The following is a 13,044-nucleotide window of genomic DNA, read 5'->3' on the forward strand; positions in this document are numbered from 1 at the left end:
TTTCGGTGTTGTACAGGCACCCAGTGTGACTCCCACCTGAGTGACCTTCCACTGGCCGGTCAAAGGTCAGGGCCTTGTTAGACATGTTTATGAAGATAGCCACGGGTCAAGGACTGTGTTTGTCCGTCTGGTGACAAGAGAGGAAACAAGGGATAGGATTCCGGTAATAGATGAAAGACGAGAGTGGAGATGAAAGGAGGGGTTATCTGGTTCTCCGCGGGGCATATCGATCTGTTTGTGTTTTCATGGGGTGAACGGGTTTGTTGGCAACGGTCCTGGCAAAAGTGCTGAGGTATCGGCTGCATCGCACCGTGGAATTGTTGGTGCAGAGGCTGCACTTAGATTAGGGTTCAAGAATCTGAGGTCAGCTTCTGATGCCTCTGTTTAGAATAATGTCCAGTTGCAGTAAAAAAAGAAACACACAAAAAGCACAGAGCTTGTGAAGCACATGGATGGAGAACTTTGAGATCCTGAATCATCAGCAACTTGGCCACAAAGTGCGCTGTTGCTGCCCTCTTGTGGCCATTTGAAGGGAAGACACTACAGGTGAACAGGGTCAAAATGTGAACTGATATCACCATGGAACTTGCCCAGTTGAAAACTTACATTAAATAATTTTTTGGATCACAAGTTCTTTTTTTCTGAAATGTTGTTTAAATATGCAAATGAGGCATTATCTTATCAAATAGCAGCTACTATGCACAGGTTTCCTGAACTTAAATTGAACATCGAATAAAGCCAGGTTTTACAATTCTTGTTTCATTTTGTTTATATTTGAGTCAATAAAATTAGGGAAGTTTTAAATATCTCCCTATGTATTAATCAGGCAATGAATTATAGGCGATCTGAACAAACCATTTTGTAAAAACCTCCAGAATATAGATAGTTAGACAGTTTGGTGTATGTGAGTGCTATTCTGGCTCAGCCAATGACAGAACCATAGACTGTATATAAATAGAACCAACCCATTTTGATAAACGGGCCTTTAGATATGTAGATCATGATGGCAGGGAGTCAGAGACAGTGATGGAGAGGTACTCACCAGTGTCACAACGTGCTTGATTTAAGGGCTTTACATATAATCCACGATTTTTAGTGTCATCAAAGATTTAACATTATACTCATAACACATATGCTCCTGGAGCGTTGAGTGGTGACCATAGATGTTGCCATGTTTGTTATTTACATCCCCCAAATCCGGTACTTATATACGGTCTCACTTTTCTGGTGCGCCCTCTAGCGGAATCCTCCGGTAACACACAGTGTACTTTATATGAACGCACAATGCAGCCGGTTGTCTACTATAAACTGTATTATATCATTCTGCATATTATACAGACTTTATGTTATACTGTATAGTATACAGTATAAGAGGTACTTGTACTTTACATGAGTATTTCCACGTGTGTAAATTTATAATTCTACTTTACTACATTTTAGGGGCAAATATTGTACATTTAACTCAACTACATTTGGCTGACCACTTTAGTTACATTTAAGGTCAAGATTTAACATGCAAAAATATCAATTTAAAATGGGAATGCATGTTTATCAATTAAACCGCATAAAAATATATTAAGTAGTAAAAATGACTCCAATCTTAACAGTAAAAATGCTGCTTACATAAATGCAATGTATTCCAAATGTATATTAGGAATATATATATATTTATATGTGTGTCTATATATATATATATATATATATATATATATATTATGTGTGTGTGTGTGTATGTTTCAAATGTGCTAATGAGGCATTAACTAATGACTCTACTGACTTGGTTAAGAGACATCTACAGGAAAAAAATAGACAAATGTAGATATAAATGTGTATTTAGGATGTTTAAAATACTAAATAGTAGCAAATAATATAAAAATAGTCCAAAATCTCAAAAATGTTCATTGCACGAAAAAAACCTGTAGTGTCTCATCCTAAACTGTGTAAGTGTATTAAAATTCTTCAAAATCCATTTGAAGTGATTTGAAAACAAATAAACAAATAAAATCTGTTAAAAAAAGAAAATTAAGACAAATGTTCTATAAATCACTTTATTGCAGGAATTACACAGTATGGGATCTTGAAAATATAAAATGTTGATGAAGTCTGTTCTCTCTTTGTTCATTAGATAAGATTATTCCCACTGTGATCAAGTTTGTTAACACTACTGGTACGGTCTATACTTCATGGAGCATTTAATCTCAACCAAGCACACAACACAAACAGAAACAGGTTACGATCAGTGTAGAGTAACTGCTGTAACTTTAACAGTAGAAATAGCTTGCATATTTAAATAGCTCTGGACGGGACACAAACATGCTTGGGGTCCAAGAGATTGAACCTTTCTCCAAATACTGAATATTAAAGGATAAACAAAACACAAACCAATGTTAAGACCTTTTTAGAGCATCTTAACTTGCATAGACACTTATAAATACAGTCCTCCTCACATGTCTCTGTTCGACTCTGATGTACAACAACGATGTCATGACCTTTGGTGTTATATCAACAGAGATAACTAAAGAAATTCACAAACGGGAACAGTCAAGTACATGAGCAAAATAGCAAGTACATGTTATGAGTAAGTATATATACATGTGCATTTCTTTGGAAACATTTGGTTCATGAAAAGTAAGAATAGTAAAGGTAAAGGAAGGTGATTTCTTTTTTTTTGGTCTATTTTTTTATTGTGCATCTGCTCAGGATTATGTCAACAACACGGCTGTGCAACAATATATATGCAGACATCACATACCACTTTCAACAGGTCAAACCATTCATATATGTACACACACACACACCACACACACACACACACACACACACACACACACACACACACACACACACACACCACACACACACACACACACACACACACACACACACACACACACACACACAGGCCAATGCTCTTTCAGTGCTGTTTTGTATGTTAATAAGGCGCTGATGGTTGAAACACTGTTTTTGGATCAATGGAATCTCAGATACACTCAAGTCCAACATATTCTTATAAATCTTATAAATAAAAATGGACTTAATAACACACAAAGTATTTTAATAATAACCTGAGGAGAGTATGTTGGACTATGTTAGAGAGGAATGCATTGTATTTACAACAGAGTGATTGTGTTATATGTCTGTGATGGTGATTTGTAACCAGTGGTAAGTCCCATCCTTTACATAAGTATATTTAAACAAGTTAAAATCTATAATAAAAATGTGGCTATAACTTTGAATGCTGTGGCACAGTTAGGGAGAAAAACAAAATAGAATAAGGCAGATAAGTAAGATTGAATAGCACCTGACTCACACAAAATGAACACCAGTTTACCAGTTTCGGGGGCATGAACTCAGTGCAGAGGTAAACTGGGTGCAATTCTTTAGAGATATGTTGTGATCGTGTTGTGTTCTGCATTGGAGCAAAAAAGGCCACTTGGTCTCTGGTTTGTAATGTTCAATCTCCGGGATATTTTGCAAACCACGCCTCCGTCCAGGTCCTCTCACACGCAGGGAAATAGCACCATCGTTTGGAAACAGCAAGTTAAGCCAAGTCGAGGACGTAAGCGTGCGCCGTTCTGCTCACAGGTTAGGAGGGAGGAGTCTGGTGTTTGGGCTTTATGTCCTCTTCATGCACACCTGACAGCGGCTTATGTGTGTTCGGAGACTGCCTGCTTTTAGTGTTGTTGGGACGGGTCTCCTGGAAAGAGGCAGAGAGATAAAAACATCACAAATCCACCTTTCTTATTATGTCAATATAGAGGAAATGCAATAATGGCAACAACAAAAAAACTGTGTTTTGCTACTGTCTCTGCTTGAAAGTTTTTAGCCTTAAGGGTTCAGTTCACTTCAAAATCACATTTTTTTCTCTCACTTGTAGCACTATTTATCAGTCTAGATTGTTTTAGTGTGAGTTGCCAAGTGTTGAATATCAGACTTTTTCTTTAATATAATGGAACTATATGACATTTTATCTATATGAACTCCAGGAACTCTTTTTGTTCTAGTATAGTTCCTCCATTAGGCTGTTTATAACCAAGTCTGTGGATTATCTTGACTAATCAGGTGATGATTTCTGGAAAGAGCCATTGCTGTTTAGTTTTTCAAATACATTTTTCAAAGCTTTTAGTTCGACAAGCCAAGTGCCCGCTAGTTCCATTATGTTCAAGAGAAGGCAGATATCTCTACGGCTGATATCTCCAACACTATTCAACTTGCACCAAAATCTAGATTGATAGATGCCTCTACAGGTCACTTTAACACCTACAGCATCACTGAAGGGTGTGGTTGAGTGTAGTCAAAGTATGTTCTGCTACACCTGTAACCACACCCAACAGTGATGTCATGGTGTCCTGGAGTACTCTGGTACATCATTGCAGCAAGGTGCAAAAAGTTAAACCACTGGAGGAGCAAAAACAAGATTTTCTACACATGTAAGGTCTTTTTTTTTCATTTGGAAAGAGGAGAATCGAGAAATACAAAGTCTGAGTGTTTCTGTCTTACGTAAACATCTCAGAGTCTTCAATGGTGGCGAGCCAGAAGCTGTAGGAGTTGGCGTAGTAGTTGCAGGTTCCACGTCCGTGACACTCGATGAAGGGAGCACTGCGGAATTCCTCCAGGCAGGAACCAGGAGAGGCCAGAGCCTGGCCCGATCCCTCAGCACCAGCACTGGTGTGCTATAAACACAAACAGCTAATTAAACAAATGAAGGGAACAAGGACACTCATCATCTACAGCTGTACATATTATATGTGTGTGTATGTGTAATTTGTCCATGGATAAACCAGGAGGTGATGGAAAAATAGAGGTCTTTATTTTTTAATTTCTTGTACATCAGTAGGTATGATGGTGCAAGTGGGAGAGTTTTAGAGATTTGGGGTCGGTATGTGGGCCAGCTGGTGTGTGTTGGTTTGGGGACAGGGTGAGATAAATTATCTGAACTTATGTTTACAGCCTGATGCAATTAAGGCTTTCAGCATTTGCTTACATGGTATATTCAGTCAAAAGGCAATCTCAAAACAACAAAAAACATTTTCATAAGGGGTATAAGCATTTCAGCGTAATATTACTTGCTGGATAAAAAAATGTAGCAAAAATAAAAGTGCAGCACAACTGACTCTGCACCATACATAGTCTCTGTAACGTCTCCAAAAGGTTTCTGAAAGCCATAGTGAAGCTCAGTGTGATGGCTCCAACTGCCATCAGCTCACCACTTTGGCAGTGCCTGTAGTGCCTGACACCTAACTCAAGACTAATCCAAAAATTGGCAAAGAGGTGGAGCGTGAATGGAGTTGCAGCCAAATGAAGCACAGTTGCTGGAGCATGCCACCAGTGATGGCACCTTCCTGTCATTTTAAGTGGCAATGCCCATAAGTATGTTTAATAGCGGACATACTTATAAACTTTTGATCAGCTGCTGAACAACCTGTTTGAGTTTAAATGCAGTTTTCAATAAATTGCCTACTCTATTTTTGTCTCTTGCTCCTGTTTTTGCATTCCACAGCTCTACTTACAACCTGGTTATGCTCCACCAACACTAAATGATTTTGTTGAACAAGATTTTGTTCAGGAGTGTATCTGTGGTGTAATGACTAACTGAATGTATTTTTGGGAGCTGATTCTGTTTGTCTTACCATGACGAAGGAGTAGCCAATCCACAGAGAGTCCCAGCCGTGAGGGCACGGTGGGATCATGATGGTTTGACTGTGAACTGCTATCACCATGGCTGGGGCTTCACACACAGAACACCTGTCCACACAAACACACACACACAAGAGGAACACAGCATGTTATGGTTAAATGAGTTTCACATATACCTAAAACTGAACAGTGTGGATAGAAATGCTGACACACCTGCTAATGAAGGGTTTGATGCCTTCACCAGTGATGGGTGCCATGCTCATGGGCATGGGCTCAGGAGAGGTGAGCCAGTAGGAGTAGTCATTACGGGAGGCAAAGTTGCAAACGTTGTTGATGTTACAGAAGAGGAAGGGCATGGGGCTGAACTTCCTTAGACAGCTGCCCGCCGTACCTGAAACACAGAGCGAGGAGACATGTAAGTCATTCCACAAACCCTTTGTGCTTTGCTCCATTTGTCTTTTATTCTGTTTTTCACATGTTGTGTTTCTCACCTAAGTCCTGTCCATGGGAGCGTTCGTTTCCTTGTACGTAGAGCAAGGAGTAGCCATCATAAATGAGCGTGGTTCCCTGAGGGCAGTATGGAACCTCCACTGTTTGGCTGTGGCGGGTTACCAGGAACCCATGATCCATGGAGGACGGGCCCGGATGACCCACCTGACCTGGAACACCATCAGGTCCTGGGGGGCCAGGGTGTCCTCTGGGTCCTAAAGACATGGAGTAAGAAGTGAGTAATCACAGGGATAATACAACAGATCCAAAAACCTTTCTCCGTATGTGCCTCTCACCTTGTGGCCCTGGAAGCCCAGGCTCTCCTTTGCCACCAGCCTGACCGTGATATCCAGGGAGGCCATCTTCGCCTTTTGGCCCTGGAAAACCTGTCATGCCTGAGAGAAAATACCAAAAGTAATGAAGCTATGGTAGTAAATGGATGTGGATGACAGGTGAGCAGAAGGAAATTGTTGGATAACAGGGGAATATCTTATTTTAAGTAAAATGTCACCTTGCTGTCCTTTCTGTCCAGGCAGCCCAGATGGTCCCTGAGGTCCCGGTGAGCCTTGAATCCCTGGGAACCCGATGTCTCCTTTGATGAAGATGCTGGGACCCGGGGAACCAGGGGGGCCTTGATTGCCTTAAAGATACATTATATTTAGACATTTTGATTATAAACAGTTTATGGAGGTCAAAATTACCAGAGATATGATAAAGCACAATATATAGTAATTATTATAGAGATAATTTTGAATTTTAAGACTCTGTTATTACCCTTTTCTCCTGGGAATCCTCTGTCTCCAATCTCTCCTTTGAATCCAGCGTCACCAAAATTACCCTTTAAACCTGGAGTGTACATTAAAAAAATACTGTATTTTAATTGTCAATTATGGGAATAAAAACAACTTTTTTATGTTAAAATGCATGCTGTCTTTTACACATGAATGTAAACATGCAGACGATCATAAACTATAAATGAACTGTATGTACTCACCTGGGAAGCCAGGGACGCCATGCAATCCAATCTCTCCCTTCTGTCCATCAATACCTGGTAGGCCAGTTGGTCCCTGTAACACACACACACACACACACACACACACACACACACACACACACACACACATTACAGATAATATTAAAGCAGCACTGACAGTCATTGCTTTACAGGTCACAAGTCCTAAACTTTGAGTTTCCAAAGCAAAACAAGTCATAGTGCACTCTCCACTCACTCAATGTAAAGCCATTTTAACAACATAATTTATTTTAAACAGTATGCATTACATTTCCAAAAAGCATTAATTCTTTTAAAAAATTGAGTCCAAGTCCTGTGACTCAAGTCCATACCTCCATACAACTAGTATATGTATAGTAAAAAAACAGCCTCATGACGTACAGGAAATCCAGGAACTCCAGGGTCACCCTTATGTCCCGTCTCTCCCTGGAAACCAGGGAGACCCTGGTCTCCTTTGTCCCCCTTTACGCCATCTCTGCCAGGCACACCAGAGGGTCCTGGTCCTCCCGGGGATCCTGTTTGATTAAAAGAACAAGAGCACATCATGTTTTTCTATTCAAACACTTTGCTTGTAACAGTGGTTCTATACTCTACTCAATTTAAGTGACAGGTCCTCAAACATGCAACAAATTGCTGGTCTGTCCTGTGTATGCCATACCTGCTTCTCCGGGTTGTCCTGTTTCTCCCTTGTCTCCCTTAGGGCCCTCCAGAGAGATACCTGGGACCCCCCTCTCTCCTGTCTCACCCTGCGGTCCCTGTCCACCTGGAAGCCCCTTGTCGCCTTTGATTCCAGGAACACCTGGATGACCCGGAGTGCCAGGAAGGCCATGACTACCTTTGTCACCTGGAGAGAAAAAGAGAATGCCACATGTTGAAACTGTGTTTGGCTCCAGTGACTGAAGGATTATACAAATCAGTGATTGAAGGGCTCTAACCTTTGCTGCCAAGCGTTCCCGGTGGTCCGCCGAAACCTTGGCCAGATATACCTGCAGAAAAGGACAGTTAATAAAATGTAGGCAGTCATTTTAAAAAAAAAATTCCGTAATGCTTGGATTGGTAGTAAGGGGCCTGCATAAGTTAGAGGTGCCGAAGAAAAAGACCTAAACCTGCCCTGTGTCTGCAGAAGCCACTGCCACCTGAACCCCTGATTGTAGCTGATGGGTGGTGTTTGACTACCGAAGGAAGTAGTAAACTAGTAAGGAGTAAACTTGGTCATCACGGTGCATTCACAGGTCTTAAACCATTAAGTCAAAATTGAAAAATTAAAAACTCAGCATCTGACTCCCTAGAGGGTCTTTTAGTAGAACCAAAAGCTGCACCAACTCCCAACTGACACTAACCTGGGTCTCCTCTCTCCCCCGAGGATCCAGGGATGCCATCAACTCCAGGATCTCCCTTCTCTCCAGGCACCCCGGGAGGTCCCTGCATGCCACCTTCACCTGGAATAGCACAAGTTTACACACACACACACACACACAATGTTTGTAACGGTTTGGCATAGGCACATTACATTCTCAGTGGATTTTTTTGTTGCCATATGTCTAACTAGTTGGTTAAATAATCCTGATACTTACCAGGCCGACCATCACGACCAGGTTCACCTTGAGACCCCGGAAGACCAGGGGTACCCTTCTCTCCTGGTCTACCTGACTGACCTGTACACACACACACACGGACACACACGGACACACACACACACACACACACACACACACACACGCATACACACACCACAATGAAAACGCACATGGAATAACAACATATTATTGTTATATCTTGTGTTATAGATAAATAGGATAAATGCGATAAAACAGACTGAAATCTGACCTGTAAACCCAATGCTTCCTTTGTCTCCCTTGCCTCCTTGCAGTCCTGGTTTGCCGGGCATACCCTCATGACCCTTTGGACCTCTCTCTCCTTGTGTTCCTGGGAATCCTGGCTGGCCTGTCTGACCCTGAGAGAGGAATATAAAGTAAAGACAGGTATGTACTGATGATCTTTGAACGGAACAGGATTAATGTGCAAAAACATTGCACGCATGACATTAAACCTGACAAACTATAAACATAGCAGCTATTTGGCTTTTGCAACAATTTTTAAAGTATTTTTTTTATTGTACTGATTATTTGACTGTGAGTTTAAAGGCCACCCAAGCCTTGCAAATGCTCCAACTACCAATATTCAGTGCACACAAGATTAGCTGTCAAGTTTATAGAGTGACAACAGAAGTATCTGCCTATTTTCAAAGAACAAGTGCTTCATCCATCCATCCATCCATGCATCCATCCATGCATGCATCCATCCATCCATCCAGGCTCACAATTTACCAGCCATGAGATTTGGCTAGTAACTGAAATAATCACGGCTACAAGTGACCAAAATGAGAACTGGTTTCAGCCATTGGATTACCTTTTCTCCTGGATGTCCTGGGAGCCCAAGACCTGGATCACCAGCTACTCCTTTGTCTCCTTTCAATCCATCCGTGCCTCTGAATCCAGGATGTCCAGGTGTGCCAATATCTCCTTTAGTACCCTTTGGACCAACCGGACCTGCACAATCACACACATAAGCAGGTCAAATGCAGAAAGGTTCAAGTGTATATTTAATCTGCATTAAACAAAGTCAAATGTAGGTTGTCCTTTGCTCCATGCAGTTGTTTAAACTTCTGTCTTTGCATGGTAAATATCATATTTGTAATACTAATATTTCCTCTTTGCATACACTCTAGCTGGTTGACATTTCTTTGACATTTAGTTTTCGTTATTTGTGCGATCTTACCAGGTATTCCCATCTCTCCTACAGATCCTTTCTGTCCAGGTTGTCCGATAGAGCCAGGGTCTCCGGGAAAACCAGGGTCACCTTTCTCACCTGAGACACATCAGTTGAAAAATTAATATCTATTTCATTTCCCCTTTCCCCCCTAAAATAAGAGTTAAATTTAACACTGTTCAGGTGGTCATGTGGTCACCTGGTTGTCCAGGTAATCCAGGCTCTCCATCTTTGCCCGGCATTCCAGGGTTACCAATAACTCCACGGTGGCCCTTGTCTCCAGCGAAGCCACGTTTACCTGATAGGAAAAAAAAGAATTAAATCCTCATTAAGATATTTCTAAACTAAAGAATGACCAAAGGGTTTGTTTGTAGCAAATCAATGCTTCTACTTGTATTGAGCCAGAGGCCAACATGTTTTTTTTTATACCTGGATCTCCCAGGTCTCCCTTCTCTCCCTTCATGTGCTCCATGTCAACTTCGCTCATGTTTCCAGGTGGTCCCTGGAGACCTCGATCTCCCCTTTCTCCTTTAGCTCCAGGCTCTCCAATAGTACCTCTTGGTCCAGTAATACCAGGATCACCTGAGAGAGACAGTGGGAAAGAAAGAAAATGTTATTGCTGCTAATTTAAAAAAAGTATGACCAGTATGAGAGAGGATGAAAGAACTATAATAGTTTTCCTCACCTCTCAGCCCAGTAGATCCAGCTGTACCGGGTGGTCCAGGAAATCCTGGTATTCCTGGTGTCCCAATGACCCCCATTTCACCCTTAGGACCTGGTAAACAGGTGTTATAAAGTGTTATGATGATATGAGTTTTTCGGTACTCATTCACAATGTATAATTCATTCTATTCCACATTTCCAATTGGGCAAAAACGGTTGTTAATGCCAGTAACACTATATGAAGGAAAGTAGATGTTTTGAAATTACTTCAGGGGACAAAGATATTTCTGATAAACATAGAAACTCAGTGTTGCAAAATGGTGAAGATGCCTATTGTTATACTAATGACTTGAAGCTGAAGACATGTACATTATGTTGATTGTATTAGGGATGGATCTTTATCTATTTGTGTTGGTGCAACAAAAACAAAACAAAAAAAAAATAACACACATCAGTCAGTCTTACCTTGGTTTCCAATCAGTCCATCCCTGCCGGCTGGGCCTGGTGGTCCTGGCAGTCCTTTAGAACCTGGGGATCCTGGGTAGCCGGGGGTTCCCTTTTCTCCCTGAGGCCCTGGCATGTCCAGACCAGGAGGACCTGGGTAGCCCGGTTCTCCCTTTACACCTTCCCTACCTGTTCAACATGTACACATACAAATTTACATGTAGTGACTTCCACAACACCAACTGACACTGAAGTAAATCACTGAAGCAACTGAATGGAAGTAAGCCATTGTGAATCTTATTATTTACACCTTTGCTTTTTTTTTTCTTCCAGTGACATAATTATGTTTGGATACTGGGTTTGTGCTCACCGTGTGGACCAGGCTCCCCAGCTGGTCCTTGTGGTCCGGGAGATCCTGGCGAGCCTTTTCCTGGACTACCTGGCAAGCCAACCTGTCCAGGAGGTCCTGGGGGTCCCACTTCACCTAATTTTGAACAAAAAATATAAACAAAAATGATGTTGTACTTGGTACAGATGATTGTTTGTTTGTTTTTTTTAACTCTGAAATGGACTTAATCCGACCCAGCCTCACACCGGAGTGTTTTGCCGTACCTTTGATTCCCTGAGGTCCTGGTAGTCCAGTCTTGCCTTCTCCTCCAGGAATACCAGGATGTCCAATTCCACCCTTGTCTCCCGGGAAACCAGTAATTCCTGGGAGGCCCTGTGAGCCCTTTGGGCCTGGAAGACCCCGTCCTGGTTCACCCTGTAGAAAAAAAGATGATAGTATTGTCCTAGTTCAGGCATCCCACAATGGCGGAATGCAGTCTAGCTTGGCCCCGCCCCAAGTGATGGCTCCATCATACCGGTACCTATGGCACCTTGTAGCTTCATGGAGAGGTTTTTAATGTGTCTAATAATTAACTATTTATTTTGTTCTCTGGATTTTTTTTGTTGGAAGTCAAACTTCCATAAAAAAGTCTGTCATTTACATTGTTTTTATTTATGTATTGTTAATAGTAATACATAGAGAATACACACTTTTGGTCCAGGTGGACCAGATTGTCCAGTCAAGCCATCCTGTCCTGGTCTTCCTGGTTCTCCTGGTAATCCTGGAGCTCCTGGAATTCCACTGATTCCTAGAAATATGGACAAAACATTCATCTGATTTTTTCCTGTTTTATAAAGTGCATTTTACATGCACTTTATACATTTATTTACATTCCGTAAAGAATCTACAGAGAGGAGGAATAGGGTCAACATGGAGTGAGTTACCTTTAGGACCACTTGGGCCTGGAAATCCAATTCCAGGTGATCCTTGGTCACCCTTTAATCCAGGGAAACCTGGCAACCCCGAATCTCCTGGAAGGCCTCTTTCACCTGCAAGCAACGACACATTGTATGGTAAACAGATCATACTTTTTTGCAGAGGAGTATAAATGAAAACATTCTGACTGCGGTGTTTCTCACCTTGAAGTCCAGGTATGCCAATATTTCCACGTGGTCCAGGTACTCCCTGAGGTCCAGGGGTGATCACACCTTGACCAGGCTCACCCTTGACACCTAGTGGATGCAAAGGATGCATATTTTCAATAAATTCATGTACAGTTGGTGTGTGTGTGTGTGTGTGTGTGTGTGTGTGTGTTTTTCCTGTAGCAGTGTGTTTTTGCTTAGTTAATTGACTATATGACTGTCTGTAGGTCTCTCTCTGTGTACATCTCATGCCTACCAGGTGATCCAGGAGTTCCAGGAAGGCCCGGTCTCCCCTGACTGCCCTTCTCTCCACTCAATCCAGGTTGACCGAGGCCTGGCAGACCAGGTGCACCCCTTTCTCCCGTAGGCCCAGCAAGTCCAGGGTCCCCATCTGGTCCACGCTCACCCTTTATGCCCTCTTTGGCCTGAAAGCAATCAGAGAAAAACCATGTCCAATCTACTTTGATTTAAGCTTGAAAATATATTTTTTAATTTTATTATAAACTAGCAGAGGTCATGCTCAGCATTTATCAGATGCTGTGTTACATTTTTATGCAGAT

The 13,044-nt window shown here is 41.8% G+C and overlaps 1 protein-coding gene across 1 annotated transcript in view; it reads right to left on the reverse strand.

Moving 5' to 3' along the window:
* Positions 1-2,852: 2,852 nt before the first annotated feature.
* The window catches only part of col4a1 (collagen, type IV, alpha 1), a 41,658-nt gene continuing 31,466 nt past the window's right edge, over positions 2,853-13,044 (reverse strand). Inside the window, exons 26-52 of the mRNA XM_059342688.1 lie at positions 12,741-12,909; positions 12,482-12,574; positions 12,287-12,391; positions 12,053-12,150; positions 11,627-11,777; positions 11,385-11,498; positions 11,036-11,203; positions 10,593-10,682; positions 10,337-10,489; positions 10,107-10,205; positions 9,917-10,006; positions 9,548-9,687; positions 8,966-9,092; positions 8,713-8,793; positions 8,479-8,577; positions 8,074-8,124; positions 7,797-7,982; positions 7,520-7,653; positions 7,121-7,193; positions 6,901-6,972; positions 6,638-6,766; positions 6,423-6,521; positions 6,129-6,341; positions 5,851-6,028; positions 5,631-5,745; positions 4,501-4,673; positions 2,853-3,697 (exon numbers count right to left, since the gene is read on the reverse strand). Coding sequence (XP_059198671.1) covers positions 3,616-3,697; positions 4,501-4,673; positions 5,631-5,745; positions 5,851-6,028; positions 6,129-6,341; positions 6,423-6,521; positions 6,638-6,766; positions 6,901-6,972; positions 7,121-7,193; positions 7,520-7,653; positions 7,797-7,982; positions 8,074-8,124; positions 8,479-8,577; positions 8,713-8,793; positions 8,966-9,092; positions 9,548-9,687; positions 9,917-10,006; positions 10,107-10,205; positions 10,337-10,489; positions 10,593-10,682; positions 11,036-11,203; positions 11,385-11,498; positions 11,627-11,777; positions 12,053-12,150; positions 12,287-12,391; positions 12,482-12,574; positions 12,741-12,909 — 3,282 coding nt within the window. The 3' untranslated portion in view covers positions 2,853-3,615. The remainder of the gene's footprint in view (positions 3,698-4,500; positions 4,674-5,630; positions 5,746-5,850; positions 6,029-6,128; positions 6,342-6,422; positions 6,522-6,637; positions 6,767-6,900; positions 6,973-7,120; positions 7,194-7,519; positions 7,654-7,796; positions 7,983-8,073; positions 8,125-8,478; positions 8,578-8,712; positions 8,794-8,965; positions 9,093-9,547; positions 9,688-9,916; positions 10,007-10,106; positions 10,206-10,336; positions 10,490-10,592; positions 10,683-11,035; positions 11,204-11,384; positions 11,499-11,626; positions 11,778-12,052; positions 12,151-12,286; positions 12,392-12,481; positions 12,575-12,740; positions 12,910-13,044) is intronic.

Source organism: Centropristis striata, chromosome 10, assembly GCF_030273125.1.
Source record: "Centropristis striata isolate RG_2023a ecotype Rhode Island chromosome 10, C.striata_1.0, whole genome shotgun sequence".
In the NCBI taxonomy this organism is placed as follows: Eukaryota; Metazoa; Chordata; class Actinopteri; order Perciformes; family Serranidae; genus Centropristis; species Centropristis striata.